This window comes from Notolabrus celidotus, chromosome 15 (genome assembly GCF_009762535.1).
Source record: "Notolabrus celidotus isolate fNotCel1 chromosome 15, fNotCel1.pri, whole genome shotgun sequence".
Classification (NCBI taxonomy): Eukaryota; Metazoa; Chordata; class Actinopteri; order Labriformes; family Labridae; genus Notolabrus; species Notolabrus celidotus.
In genome coordinates, this window is record NC_048286.1 from 8,512,831 (window position 1) to 8,526,786 (window position 13,956).

At 42.5% G+C, this 13,956-nt stretch overlaps 1 protein-coding gene across 2 annotated transcripts in view; it reads left to right on the plus strand.

Moving 5' to 3' along the window:
- Positions 1-13,925, plus strand: part of zfyve9a (zinc finger, FYVE domain containing 9a) — a 41,649-nt gene extending 27,724 nt beyond the window's left edge. For both annotated transcript variants that reach the window (XM_034702272.1, XM_034702273.1), the window contains exons 12-19: positions 1,713-1,795; positions 2,046-2,150; positions 4,734-4,884; positions 5,106-5,186; positions 6,635-6,797; positions 8,062-8,167; positions 9,672-9,848; positions 10,020-13,925. In XM_034702272.1, coding sequence (XP_034558163.1) covers positions 1,713-1,795; positions 2,046-2,150; positions 4,734-4,884; positions 5,106-5,186; positions 6,635-6,797; positions 8,062-8,167; positions 9,672-9,848; positions 10,020-10,181 — 1,028 coding nt within the window. In that variant the 3' untranslated portion in view covers positions 10,182-13,925. The remainder of the gene's footprint in view (positions 1-1,712; positions 1,796-2,045; positions 2,151-4,733; positions 4,885-5,105; positions 5,187-6,634; positions 6,798-8,061; positions 8,168-9,671; positions 9,849-10,019) is intronic.
- Positions 13,926-13,956: the final 31 nt, after the last annotated feature.

Here is a 13,956-nt window from a genome sequence, read left to right on the forward strand (position 1 = left end):
CACATGAAGCTTGCATGGCACATTTGTGAATCAGGCTTCCAAAGTTTGTTCCAGAGCTTCATTATGACACATGATCCTCATCAGCAGAGACCTTCTCATTGTCTTCATGGAAAAGTAGCTCTTCAAGTAACCACTTTTAATATATATTAACTGATGTACATGAATTAATTAATTTTATTTTTGGCGTTCTGCATGAAAATAAAAAGAGTGAGAAAACAAATTTGATCATTGACGCCAGCTTTCTGTGCTCTCAGCTGTTTATAGTCGTTATCAAACACCAAGACAGCACAGTGAAATCAGTCCTCAGTTAAAGCTCTCTGTATGCAGCTCAGAAAGAGATAAAATGCTACTTTGATGAAGTCAGTAAAAATGAATATTAATGTGCAATCACTAACTGTAAAAATGTTTCTATTTACAGTCAGCGGTCTTGCTCTTCCGCAACTGTGTTTCTGTTGGCTGACTGCGGACAGCCACAATAATTTCACCTGCAAGCTGGCTGCACACCAAAACATCCTCAGCAGCAGTGAGCAGTGAGCAGAAACCTGCAGAACAGGAGTGATGTGATGAGAAAGACTGAGCTTCAGATTTCTAAAATCGTGTGATATTCACTGCATTTTTGCAATCAGTAAAGATAGGCACGGCATGTTTCTGTGAATAACTAGATCCATCAAAATAAAAGATGGAAAAGAGCAGAGAGTGTGAGCTTCCTCCCTCGGTTTGATGGTTTCATGAGGTAAAAAATACAGACCCACGTTGATCTGTACAGCTTAGCATGTCAGCTGTCAGAAAAGGCCTGTCGACTCTCGATGAACCTGCTCTTATACGTGTCCCGCTGCTTCCCACATGAACCAAGTAGTCTTGTGAGGGGTTTTATGGGAGGGAGCCTCGTCTCCTCCAAATCCCCTTCTCTCTCACAGCCAGACCTGCCAGCACGGAGCACCGCCTGGCTCTGCTAAGCTTCTTGCCTGCTTCCAGTCAGCACGGATAGAATACATTAACAAAGCCACATACAGCCAAGGCTTTTAAAACACAGACTGTTAGCATCACCATGAAATTAATCCACCACACAAACAGCGTCGTTCTCCACGCTCCCACCTGGTACCTTAAGCAGTGACCAGCGGGAGGCTGGGTCACTCGCTCACACACGAGTCCTGGCTGAACCGCAGATTGAGGCAGAGATTGTTTTTTTTATTGCTGATGAGAGTTTGTGGAGAGATCTAATTTCCAGCTGTTTGCAGAGATAAGGCTAAAAATAGTCGTCTAAGAAGCTTTGAATGCTGGAGAAAAAAGCAGCCTTATTTTTCACTTGTGGATTAGGAGCGCTCCTTCTAACTGCAGGCGCAGTTTGTATTTGATGTGTGCGTGGGGTCTCTTGTTCGGTTCATTTGCATTTATGAGTGAAGAGGATCAAAAACACAGGGAACACAAGTTGTGGCATTAATAAAAAGACTGGAAACACCTCACCTTTAAACAAACAAACAACTCTCATAACAAGACTATAAATAAGAAGTCAAATTAAACACACAGGGGGGAAATAAGGCTGCAGAAAGGACTATAAATAGAGATAAACAAATGCTCCCAAATTAAAAAAATACATGACACCTGAATAATACTGTTGAGAGAAAGAGTAGACTTGTCTCATGAAGGAATCACTTGGATGATAACGGAGTTTATATTTTGGGAATAACAATACCCTTTAATCTGTTTTGCAGTTTATCCTTGTCCACTCTTCAGTGTGCGCTTCAGAAAACCCCTCTTTGGAGAGACCGGTCACACCATCATGAACCTCCTCGCAGTAAGTTTGATCCCTTTTCTTGCTCCTCTTGGTCTTGCACTGTTCTCCATTTTCAAGGTTTCAGAGCTTTACTGTGCTTTGTTGATCAATTCAATATTTTTGAGTCACAATTTGCAACATGTAGTTAAAGGATCCTTCTCCAAATGCCTTGATTTGTTCCTGTTTTGTAATAATTCTCCTGCAACACTGTTTTACTTAAGTTTTATTTAACTGTTCGCAACCCCTGTCTGTTTTTCTGTCTTTGTCATAGGACTTCCGTAACTACCAGTACACACTACCGGTGGTAAAAGGTCTGGTTGTGGACATGGAGGTGAGGAAGACGAGCATTAAGATCCCCAGTAATCGTTACAATGAGGTGAGTCCTGCTCTGAAGTAAGGCCGCTCTCACGTCTTAAATTTATCCAACAAATCACTTCTTACAGTGTATGAATTTTAGCAAAACCTCGAAAGCGTCATTGTTGTTATACACATCTTCTAAATTGGAGCTGTAAAGAAAACTTTCACTATAAGCAGCACAAATAGAGGATAATCTGTGAGCCATGCATGAAATATTATGCAACGTCGGGTTTTTAAATTTTCTTTTGGGGCTTTTCATGCCTTAATTGAGATGATAGGACTGTAGATAGAGCCGGGAGTGACAGGGAAGAGGGAGCGGGGGGTGGAGAGTTAGAGGAGAGCCTGAGGACTGCAGTCTCTGTACATGGGGCGCAGGATCCAACCACTGAGCTAAACCAGCACCATGTGCATGTTTTCCTTTTCTTAGCAATGCTTAGGTTCCTTTTTTTTTTTAATCCAAAACAACACCCCTGCTCACATGTACGAGCGCTACTGATATGCGACCATATGATGGTGACTGAGTCTAAACCGGTCCTCAGCACATCGTTTGTGTTTTGCACTATGTCAACTCATGTCTCACTCAGCGGTAAGAAAACACCAAAACATTATCATAGTGAAAGTTGAAAACACAAACAAACATGAAATGTAGGCGCAGGAGGCGGGCAGAATGGCAGGACGGGATTTGATTGGTTTCATAATTTGGCTCCTGATGGCAGGGATTGGTTGGTGTTTTCCCAGGTTTACTCCGGCTGTAGATAGAGGCTTTTTTTTTCACTCAACACATTATGGATTGATTGCCATCGAGACATAAAGATAATTTTTTTTTTTTTTTTTTTAGTTTAATTTTTGGCCTTTTTGCCTTTATTTGATAGTACTGCTGAAGAGAGACAGGAAATGTGGGGAGCAGAGAATGGGGAAGGACATGGTCGACCGGCCCGGAATCGAACCGGCGACCCCTGCGACGAGGACTGTAGCCTCTGTATGTGGGACGCTTAGGCCGCTAGGCCACCAGCACCCCATCATAAAGATCATTTTAACCAGTATAACATAAAGTGTACCTAAATCTGACTACCAACCGCAGCTATAATTTTATTTTTTAATTCAATTTTTATTTGTTTTCAAGAAATAAAGAAGAGAGAAAACACACACACACACACACACACACAAAAAAACAAAACCAAGAAGACGTGACAGCATATCAGCATTAGCATGGATGAGTTTGCTTATAATTTGTATAAAACTGCTGCCTGTATGTAAGCAATTCATTTTTAACACATCCATGAAGATAGAGTTTGATAACTCATGCAGAAAAAAACGTAAAAGAAAATGTGCAAAGAGAAAGAACAACAACAAGGACAAAATAAGAATAAAAATAAGGAAAGTGAGCATAATCTGATTTTATTTAGGGCCTGGAAATGTATTTATTATATGTATATATATATATATATATATATATATTTTCCCTTAAGCTTTTTCGCTGTTTGTGTTCTTCACCATCTGTTTCTAGTTCAAGTCCAATGCTCAAGTATGCACACATCTACATTTGTCATTCATCTCAGCTCAATGCTTAAGTTTCTCATAAAAAATGTGGGACGATTTGCCTTTTAACAGGAACTATAAGAGAGAATTTCCAGACGCCTGATTCAACTAACAGACCAAAACAGGAAAAATAGGATTGAATGGAAGAACTCTCAAACTACCCTAAACTACAAAACCCTCTCAACACAATTTAACATCATGAAGAAAAAGTAACTGTGCTGTTGTTTTTAATGTCCCAACATCATAAATCATTTCTGCATCAAAATGATTCCCTCCAGCAGACTAATGACATCCGTAGAGGAGGCTCCCATTAAGCTCTGCGCACTTCTACACACACACACGTGTATATGTGTGTGTGTGTGTGTGTGTGTGTGTGTGTGTGTGTGTGTGTGTGTGTGTGTGTGTGTGTGTGTGTGTGTGTGTGTGTGTGTCTGTGTGTGTGTCTGTGTGTGTGTGTCTGTGTGTGTGTGTCTGTGTGTGTGTGTCTGTGTGTGTAGGTGATGTGCGACAAACTCTCTGGGGTTCCTGCAGCTTGAACATTAGGCGTGGGCTGCAGACTTGTCATAACTGCTGTTGTCTCCAGGGTGTGAATGAATGTCCACCGAGAAGAAGTGCTACACAAGAAGCACCGTTTGGCAGAGAGGATGTGGTGCTGGTTGTAGCGTTTGGCTGCTGAAACACTAACAGATGGGAACCCAGTAATGTGAAATGGGGACCGTTTCTCAACAGCTTGCAGGCGAGCCTTTAGCGCAGCAAGTGGTTAAAGCCCTCCAGATTTTCAGTTTTATTTTTGATTTGCAGAGAAGGACTTCAAAGGGATGCAGAGGCGGGGAGGGGTTTAGCAAAATTAATATGTGGGATATTTCCTCTATTGATATCCACCCGTGTCTCTGCCTCTCTACATGATCTGTCATCTCAGCCCCTTCCTCTTTAACTTGAGGATTTTACCCACAAGCCCACTGCAATTAGGCTTAACCAGGCACTCTCTGTTAAGCCCCTTTTTCCTCATCACAGCCACCCAAAGGGCAGCTTAATCAGACATGGATATTGTTCGTCCTTGCAGCTGATGAAGGCCATGAACAAGTCCAACGAGCACGTGCTGGCCATGGGGGCATGTTTCAACGACCGTGCCGACTCCCACCTGGTGTGCGTCCAGAACGATGACGGGAACTATCAGACGCAGGCCATCAGCATCCATCACCAGCCTCGCAAAGGTGCTGACTCAGAGACAGACTCATCTCTCTGTCTTTACCTCTCTCTCTGTCTGCCATTTAAAGTTCAGCTTGTTTTCTAAAGAGCTCTGTGTACTTAAAAAAAATCCTTCTCCTCTCTGTCTGCTATTAGCTCTCCTGCTCTGGCTGTTTGCCTGAAAATAATTTGATCTTTATCTGGGGTTGATTTTTTCCCTCTCTTCTCTTTGTATATTCTTCGACAGTCACTGGAGCCTGCTTCTTTGTGTTCAGTGGAGCTTTGAAAGCCTCGTCGGGCTTCTTGGCTAAGACCAGCATTGTGGAAGGTGAGAACTGTGACAAAAACACGTTGGCTGTAAAAATACTGGATTTCTTTTTTAGTATTTTTAAGAATCTTCCTCTTAGAGAAAATGTTGGCATGAATTAACCGTAAGTGCTGCAACAAGGGACTCTATTCATCACATTTTAAGATGGTAGTGATTTCTCACATCTCTGGATGTGCTATGCTGATGTGTGAAACGCTGCAAACTAACAATGATGGATTCATGTCAGTACATATTCAAGTATTATTATATATTATAGGGTTATAATGCACCTAATACCCAAATTTGTTGTATACAATGAGTTTGCTGGGAAATTGACTAGATTATAACATAATATGTCATGAGCAGGCTTACAGGAGATAAAACAAAGAAGAGAAACACATGGTTCAACTAAATGTTCCAAAGGTGAAGAAAGAGGATGAGGTGTGTGTGTCAGTTTGTTAGGTGTGAAAATAAAATACAAAGACGGCTGAAGCCAGCTGAACCAAACTACGCTGACCCCTGGAGTCATGGGGAGGATGAGAGAGAGTGCTGATTGACTGCTGGATCTTAAATACACCTGGGAGGCTGGCCAGTTACGGGCTAAACCTACCCACTAATGACCTAGAGGGACACAAACACAGAGTCAGACAAGAGAAAACAAAAGAGCGGGCCCTGCCAGAGGGAGGACCGTCACAGATCTCTAACATTATGATGATAACTGCGAGCTGCAGCTAAATATTATCTCATCAAGGAGAGTTTTTTTTTTCCTTGATACAAATCTGATGATGTCTGGTTCCTCGTGTTGTTCAAGTCTTAAAATGCTGAAAACTACACTTCCTATAATTCCATTAAGAGTATTAGTTCATTTTTCCAATGAAGCACATCTAACATTTTGCAGGTTTGATACACCTTTACAGAAAGCCCCAGCTTGGCATCATCATCTATATCAGTGTTAAAGGTGCAGTGTGTAGGAGTAAGCAGCATTTAGCAGAAGAGGCTTGGTAGAAATAGAATAAAATATTCATAAGAGCTGAAATTAGTGTATTATCACCTGGATAGTGTTGTTTTTGTAAACTTAGTATGAGCCCATGGAGGCTGTCTTGCACCGCCATGTTTCTTTCACGGCAGCACAGAACGGACAAACTAATGACATCTTTCTGTTCAGTGAGTGGCTGTGTAAAATGCAGTGGTTGGAAGACAAAGAAGAAGAGAGTGGTTGTTGTCGCAGAAGACTTTGTATTGATAGACGTTTGACAAATGGAGGATCATACTTCTCATGCATCACAGGAGCTTCTTGTCCTCAAAGGCCACCATCCCTTCCCCAACAGGAGGGATGAGCAAGGGAGCGTTCAGTTAGTTATCACTAAACAGTCTCATTTCTGCACACTGTACCTTTAAGACTTTAATCAATGAATTGATCAACTCTTTCAGTACTAGTCTTGATGATGGATTTTTTCCCTCCCCCTCAGATGGTGTCATGATCCAGATCACAGCTGAGACCATGGACTCTCTACGGCAAGCCCTGAGGGACATGAAGGACTACACGATCACATGCGGTAAAGCCGACCAGGAGGAAAACCAGGAGCTGGTCCACATCCAGTGGACTGAGGACGACCACAACTTCAACAAGGGGTGAGACAGGAAAAGAGAAAGAAAGACATCTTGAAGGAGGGAGCAGGGAGAGAGGTTTTTAAGTCACAGACAATTAAACTGATCACTCTCCGACTGCTGCTTTACCGCTCTGCCATAAAAACTTATTATGCATGCTGGGGAAGCCCTCTGGAGGGGAATCTCAGCAGGGACGAGCATGGGGTTTGAAGTGGTCTGAAACAAATCTGCAGATTTTCATTTGCTTTTTCCTTCTTAGAGGTAGTTAAAGTATTTCACCAAATAATCAAAGCATGAGCAGAATCAAATCTGTACAGTCCCCAATTTAATCCTTCCTCCACCAGCGAGGTATGACATCAGATCCTGATCAACACATCAGGTTGTTTATTTGTTGTTCTCTGCACAGCTTTACGTTTGAGAAAAAGTAGCCTGATGATTCTTTTGTGCATATTTTGGATTTGTATGTGTGCAACTACTCTTCCTCAGATCACTGTGCTCCCTTTTTGAACTCTGAAGGATGTTTTTCTGTCGTCGTTTGTACAAGCTTCAGTAAAATGTTTAAAAAATGATCATAAAATATCAAATCAAATAAAAATAAATCAAAGATTGAAGGAGCTGCCGAGCTACCGCATCTTCACATGACGCCATCGCCACGGCATCATGTGAAATGTCTGCATTAGTCGTCCAATAAAATGACTGTATCTTGCATTGATTGTTAAAATTTCAATCCTTTCTGCCTCTTTATTTTAAATTAAATAGACAAGAAGAGAAGAAGCTTTACTGAACACCAGCAGCATAAAGACACAAACCACCGCTGCAAGAAACAGCAGACCAGAGGTTTTTTGAAACTTTAAAATGTTGATATAAAATCATCTTCGTTGTAAGAGTGACCCTAATCCATTATGTGCTTTTATGTTTTGCCCATTTGGCATTTATTCACTTAAAATGTCCTCGTCTTGTATTTTAAACTCATATCTGGCTCTGGGGCGGTTCTAAATTGAGCCTATTGGCCACACTGGCGCATATACAGCGGTGTTTATCAGTGGGAGTCAGCCGAGTGCGACCTCATCCTTTGGCCGATGATCTCCAGCTGGCAGGTCAGAGCCTCGCTCAAGGGCACAGAGACAAAGAGCTGATGAAGGGAATCTGTTTCAAAACCTGCCCTGAGTCCTGATCAGTCGCCCCTCCTCACCTCTTTGTCTTCTTGTTCCTGCTGTACACTCGCTCTGTTTCTAAATCCTCAGTGAACTTTGTGTCATTCAGCTGCGTCCTTTGTTTGTTTTTTCAGTGTCATCAGTCCCATCGATGGGAAGTCTATGGAGTCGATCACCAGCGTCAAGATCTTCCACGGCTCCGAGTACAAAGCTAATGGCAAAGTCATACGCTGGACAGAGGTATGAGACACCCGATACACCCACTGCCTTTAAGTATCAATATCCTTGACTGTATATAAAGATGTACAACGCATCTCCAGCTCCTCCTGTTGTACGAAAAAGTGATGCCAAAATACCCTCCTGATGGGTGCTGTCATTCTGCCAGTCCAGTTGGTAGTGATGTCCCAGGCCTTGTGCTATTCAATACACACATTTAACTTACTGATAAAACAACAAACATCATCTCAGATTGGTACAATGATGTTCAATGACTCTTGTGTTAGTGTTTTCTTCCCTGTTCCTCCTCTACTCTGCAAATCTGCTGCACACAGCTCTGCAAAAGTCAACATAGCTGTCACTCATGGCGTTATACCCATTTTTAGCATCATGTAACTCATGAAAACTAAACTTATGTACATATTTGCACAAACATCAAAATGACAGGAAATAACTAAAATGACAGAAACCATGTTTGTTTTTTAAAGTTATATTTTGGAGCATTTTAGCCTTTAATGTGAAAGGAAATGTGGGGAGTAGAGAGAGGGGGAAGACATGCAGCAAATGGTTGAGGCCGGGAGTCGAACCTGCGACCACTGCGACGAGGACTACAGCCTCTGTACATGAGGCGCACGCTTAAACTGCTAGGCTAACGGCGCCCTGACAGAAACCATGTTTGAACAAAACTTGACATGTATTTTGATTTCATACTTTGACCATAGACTATATAAATAATGGACGTAGTATCTGTTTTGAGGCCAATAATCGTCAGGAACCATATTGGAAATGTTGAACTCAACATAACTTCTGTCGAGTTAGTGTGAGGTAAAGAGGCTATCCAGACTCCACTCCTCTTTTGTACTAGGCTGTAAACATGTTCATTTCTGCTGTAAAGATCGACTTTTTTAAATTAGTGTGTATGTGGTTTCTGGTACTTCCAGCCTCAAGTGGACACTTGTGGAACTGCAGTTTTTAACACTTCCGCATTGGCTTCAATTCTCGCAGCTGGAGGTTGCCACTTGAGTTTGACCCATGTCTCATCTGAGGAGGCGTGCATTATGCTGCAGCCAGTCAGAAGGGGTGCTGTATATTTTGGCTTCATTTTTGGGGAGCTCTCCTGTCACCCGTCTTGTTTTTTAGAACAGTGGTTCAGTCAGTCTCTCAAGACAAAGGGATTAACTTTTAAAAAAACACAACAAAGCTGCAGGAACTGTCTGTTGTGACTTTGAGTACATCTCACAGTCATGCGACACGCTGAGCCAAACATACCACATCTTGCTCTGCTTGTAATTGTCGTACACAGAACTGAGTGAATGCTGTGATTCACTTTTCCTCCTCAAACTGTCCACATGTTGCATAATTGATGTCTGGAGTGCTTTCAGCACAGCTCGTAGATTTGTTTATCTAAAAGAGATGCTTTCAGCTCGGCCGTGTTTCACTTCACTTCTCACCATGAGGAACCTGAAGTATCTGTTTGAATAGAAAGAAGTGAAAAAGATAAATGATGGTGTGTTTCTGTTCCCCTCAGGTCTTTTTCCTCCAGAGTGAAGATCAACCCAATGGTCTGAGTGATCCGGCCGACCACAGCCGGCTGACGGAGAACGTGGCGAGATCTTTCTGCATGGCGCTCTGTCCTCACCTGAAGCTGCTGAAGGAGGATGGGATGGCCAAACTGGGACTGAGGGTCACTCTGGACTCAGACCAGGTGGGTTCATGGACTACAAGGTGCTAAATGACCAGCAAAAATATTGACCCCGATTTAAAAATACAAAACTTGCTCCAAATTCAACACACTCAAGATCTTCTGACATGTACTGAATCTTGACAGTTCCCTGTGTGATAGTTCTGTGGATCTAACTCATCTTTGTGGTTACAGGTGGGTTACCTAGCAGGAAGTAACGGCCAGCCTCTGCTGCCTCAGTACCTGAGCGACTTGGACAGCGCTCTGATCCCCGTCATCCACGGCGGGGCATGTCAGCTGAGCGAGGGCCCCGTGGTCATGGAGCTGGTCTTCTACATCCTGGAGATCATCTCATAGGAGGAATTTCAATCTTCATCTCCTCTTTTTATTTTCTGGACCTTCAGACGTCATCTCACAGCCCGGACCTCCGTCACCTCCTTTCAACCGTTTGCACTTCAAAAGAGCCCGATAACTGTGCCGAGCCAGGCGGGGTAGCATTCCTCAAGTCAAACCTATGCATCCAAAGAACAACCGTCCGCTCTGTTCCAGAGGCCGCCTGGGGCCTGAGGGAGCTCCGAGCAGGATCGTCTGTCACATGTCCATCGTGGTGAACCTCACCTGACAACTGCTTATTAGAGGTCCACCCGGCAGGATGTAAACACCAGAGATAAACCTGTCACATCCCAGTGTGGCGTTACAGTGCTCACAGAGAGAACTAACCCCTCTGAGAGTTTTCATGTTAACGAATCAAAGAAAATCTAAAGCGGCTTTTTGACCGAAAAAAGAAAACCCTAGATCCTCTGATGTCACACATTCACAGAAGTATTGACCTGACAAGATAGGACAAACCTTAACTCTTAAAGGGACAGCGGCTAACCTTAGTTAACCTGAGAGCCCTCTCCTCTGTGATTTTATGCTTCTGTGAGACTTTTAGATGTCTCACTGTCTCTACATGTTTGATGTCTCCAGGATAGTGAGCCTCAGTAACAGGTTAATTCTGTTTTTTAACTCAGACTGGAGGTATGTGAGCGGTTTCACATGGCTGCTCGTCCAGCTGTGTTATCGAGTTTGAAAAATTCATGTCAAATTTTCAGAGCTGGATGAAGAACTCAGATCTGTTACTCATGTGCTGACACTTGAATGTAGGAATGATCTGTTACAAGCAGCGACTGCACGGTGCAAAGTTAAAAGTGAAGAGCTGTCAGAGTCTGCGACACCTTGTTGTCCATTAATGAGTCCTTAAACTCCCCCGTATCTTGTCCTGTTACCCTCATCTTCAGTTTGGTAGATCTCTGTCCTGGCCTACAGTTTTTGTGTCTTTAACCTCTCCCGCCTTTCTACACTAAACAAACAAACAAACATCAAATTCATCAGACTTCTTTCCACGTATTGAAATGATTAGTTAGCTGCCAGAGTCTGTAATTAGACCTGCATCCCTGCAACAGTGTGTTCTTCGCAGCAACAGTCTTCTACCGAGGAATAACAGACCCTTTCTTTGAAATGTTGCTGTGTAACAACCAATCAGAATCAAGGACTTCACACAGCTGTGTAATGACATTATTTCATTACTCTGTTTAGTATGATTAATCTGAATCTGCAAAGTGATTCGTATCTGAACTAAATGAATGTTGTGTAAAGTACTCGCCCCTGAGATGTAGCTCTACTTAATACTTCTGTGTAGTTTTTGAACTACAGTACCTCAATGGATAGCTGTGTAGATTATTCAAATTAAAAAACAAAATGTTTGAGAGTGAGGAAGCTTTAGGAGAAGAAGAGAGATCCAGACTTCCTCAGTGGCCCAAAGAGACCCATTAGTTTAGTAAAATTAAAGAGAGCCCCACACAGACCTCCCACAGCTGGGATTAATATGAGAGAAGCAGCTAACAGAGAAACTTCTGGGGTTAATACTTCTCTTTTACTTGAAGGGTCTTTTTTCTGTTCATCAGCCCTTTAAACCGACTGATTCAAAGCTGTGGAGCAGTAAGGCATGAATTCTTCCACTGTGGGTGAGTATGGTTCACAAGCGCTGCATGTAGCTGCTCTGGTCATCACTAACTCGTCCCTCCAACGTCACTGTGGCAGCCAGCGGTCCTGAAGCACCCACAACTATCAGCAAAGGCCTCTGTGTAGCACGGATGCTCTGAAGCAAGGGAGGCTCATATTCACAGCTGGAACGTCTGGATTATCTCATCTTACGTTTTAAAAAAAAGGAATCAATGCATGATCAGATACAGAGAAGGAGAAGTGTGGCGTGATTTTATTTCTTGCACCGAGGTGCTCAGTGCCTGCAGCAGCAAATCAAGGAGGGGAGAAAGAAACGACAGCTCTTCATCTTCACCTCTTAAGCTTTACTCATCAATCGCCAGATGCTTTACGTCGAGGACAAACCGACGTGTTGTACAGATTTTTGTAGACGTTGAAAACTCGACTCTGCTTCTGTAGCCTCCAGAGCGCCCAGCGTCGGACTCATCTGGGTGACCATCTACGAAACGAGACTACATGTGAGCTCTGAAAAACCTGGTCCTGCAGGAGACAGCTGGATTTAAAAAAAAAAAAAAAAGGTTCCAATGCTTTATTGAAGAACTCGAACTCTCTGTACATAAAGCTGCAAAGTCAGTTTTTAATCTCATCCTGTCATCTCTGACATCATCAGTGCCCGTCTGTCCGGCAGTGGGAAAGCCACTGGAGTTATTTTGGTCTTTTTAATCATAAAAAGAGAATAACTGAAGATGTAAAGATATATATAAATACAGTATATATATTATAAATAACTATATAAGGACTGTATTAAATTACAGAAGCAGTGCACTGGATTCTAAGCCATTTACAGGAGAACTGAAGCGAGTGTCACGGAGGCCGCTGAGTCCTGGAAGTCTTTTTTTCAGCAGCAGAAGAATCAGAGTTGTGAAGATCCAGGGTTCCTGCAGAAACTAGAGTTTGATCGACCTGAAGCTGAATGTATTTCATCTCACACTTCCTGCAACGTTTCGTCCTTCCTAAATCAGCACCATCCCGCTCCAGACTTTGCAGACCTGCGTAGGAACCCTGTAGACTGATACGTCATCTTCAAAAGGCCTCAACTGTTTTCTTGTTTTTTAAAGCAGATCTCTAAAAAAGATCTCTTTGCTCGGGATCGCGCTCTCCTGCAGCAACATGGACCTGGGAAAAAAATGTAAGAATGTATTCCTCCTGTTTCTGTTCAGATGTGCTCAATGTGATTGTCCACCTCTGGTTAGACTAGTCACCAAAAATCACCTTGTTGTGTCCGAACACTGTACAGAAATCATCCAGCATTGTGTGCCAGTTCCCCCATCTGTAATCATGCTAATATAAAAACCAGACGGGGCTACACGAACAGTACGAATCAATCTCCACATCACAAGAGAGAATCAGACAATCACACGAAAAACTGCAGACGAGCCGACGCTTCCAGCTTCAATTAGAGCTGTAGCTGTTTTTTCGTTAGTTTATTACTCAATCTGAAGTATTTTAGGAGCTACTGTAGCAACGTAATGTTAGCGAAGCAGATTCAAAATGTTCAGCACAGACTGAACAAGAGGTCAAAGGTCACCAGTTCTGGGTTTCTTACTGTGATCATACCAGAGTGGGTGTATCTCAATCACTGTGTCTTCACTGTGTGTTGTTTTTATAAATTAGCAGAACAAAGAGGAGACGTGAGGATTTATTTTTCTGACTTCTTGTTTCTGTTTTTATTTTGGCATTATCTGACCGTGTGCAATATGTCCGAACCCCCAAAAAGATTAAACAGAAGGAGAAAAGGTGCAATTTGTCTGACTGAAAAAGTAGCATTTTTTTGAATTCAGTTGTGAGATGTTACTGAACACTGCATGCAAACAGAAGACGGTGAAGAGACAGAATCGACTCTGCATTGAACAGGTTTCTCTTCTCGTGTGTGATTGAAACTTCAGAATCCGCTCCGTCATCGACTCTTCAGATATTCTTTTTTTTTTTCTGTTGAAATGTTTGAAAAGCCAAAAAAACCCTGTTCATCTTTTGTTTTCTTTACACTACATGTCAAGAAAAGTGGTCTTTATCAAAAAATTGTAGTATATGTAAAATAAAACTTCTAGAAAATTGAAACCAGTGAGTTTGTTTTGCTTCCTGTCCAATC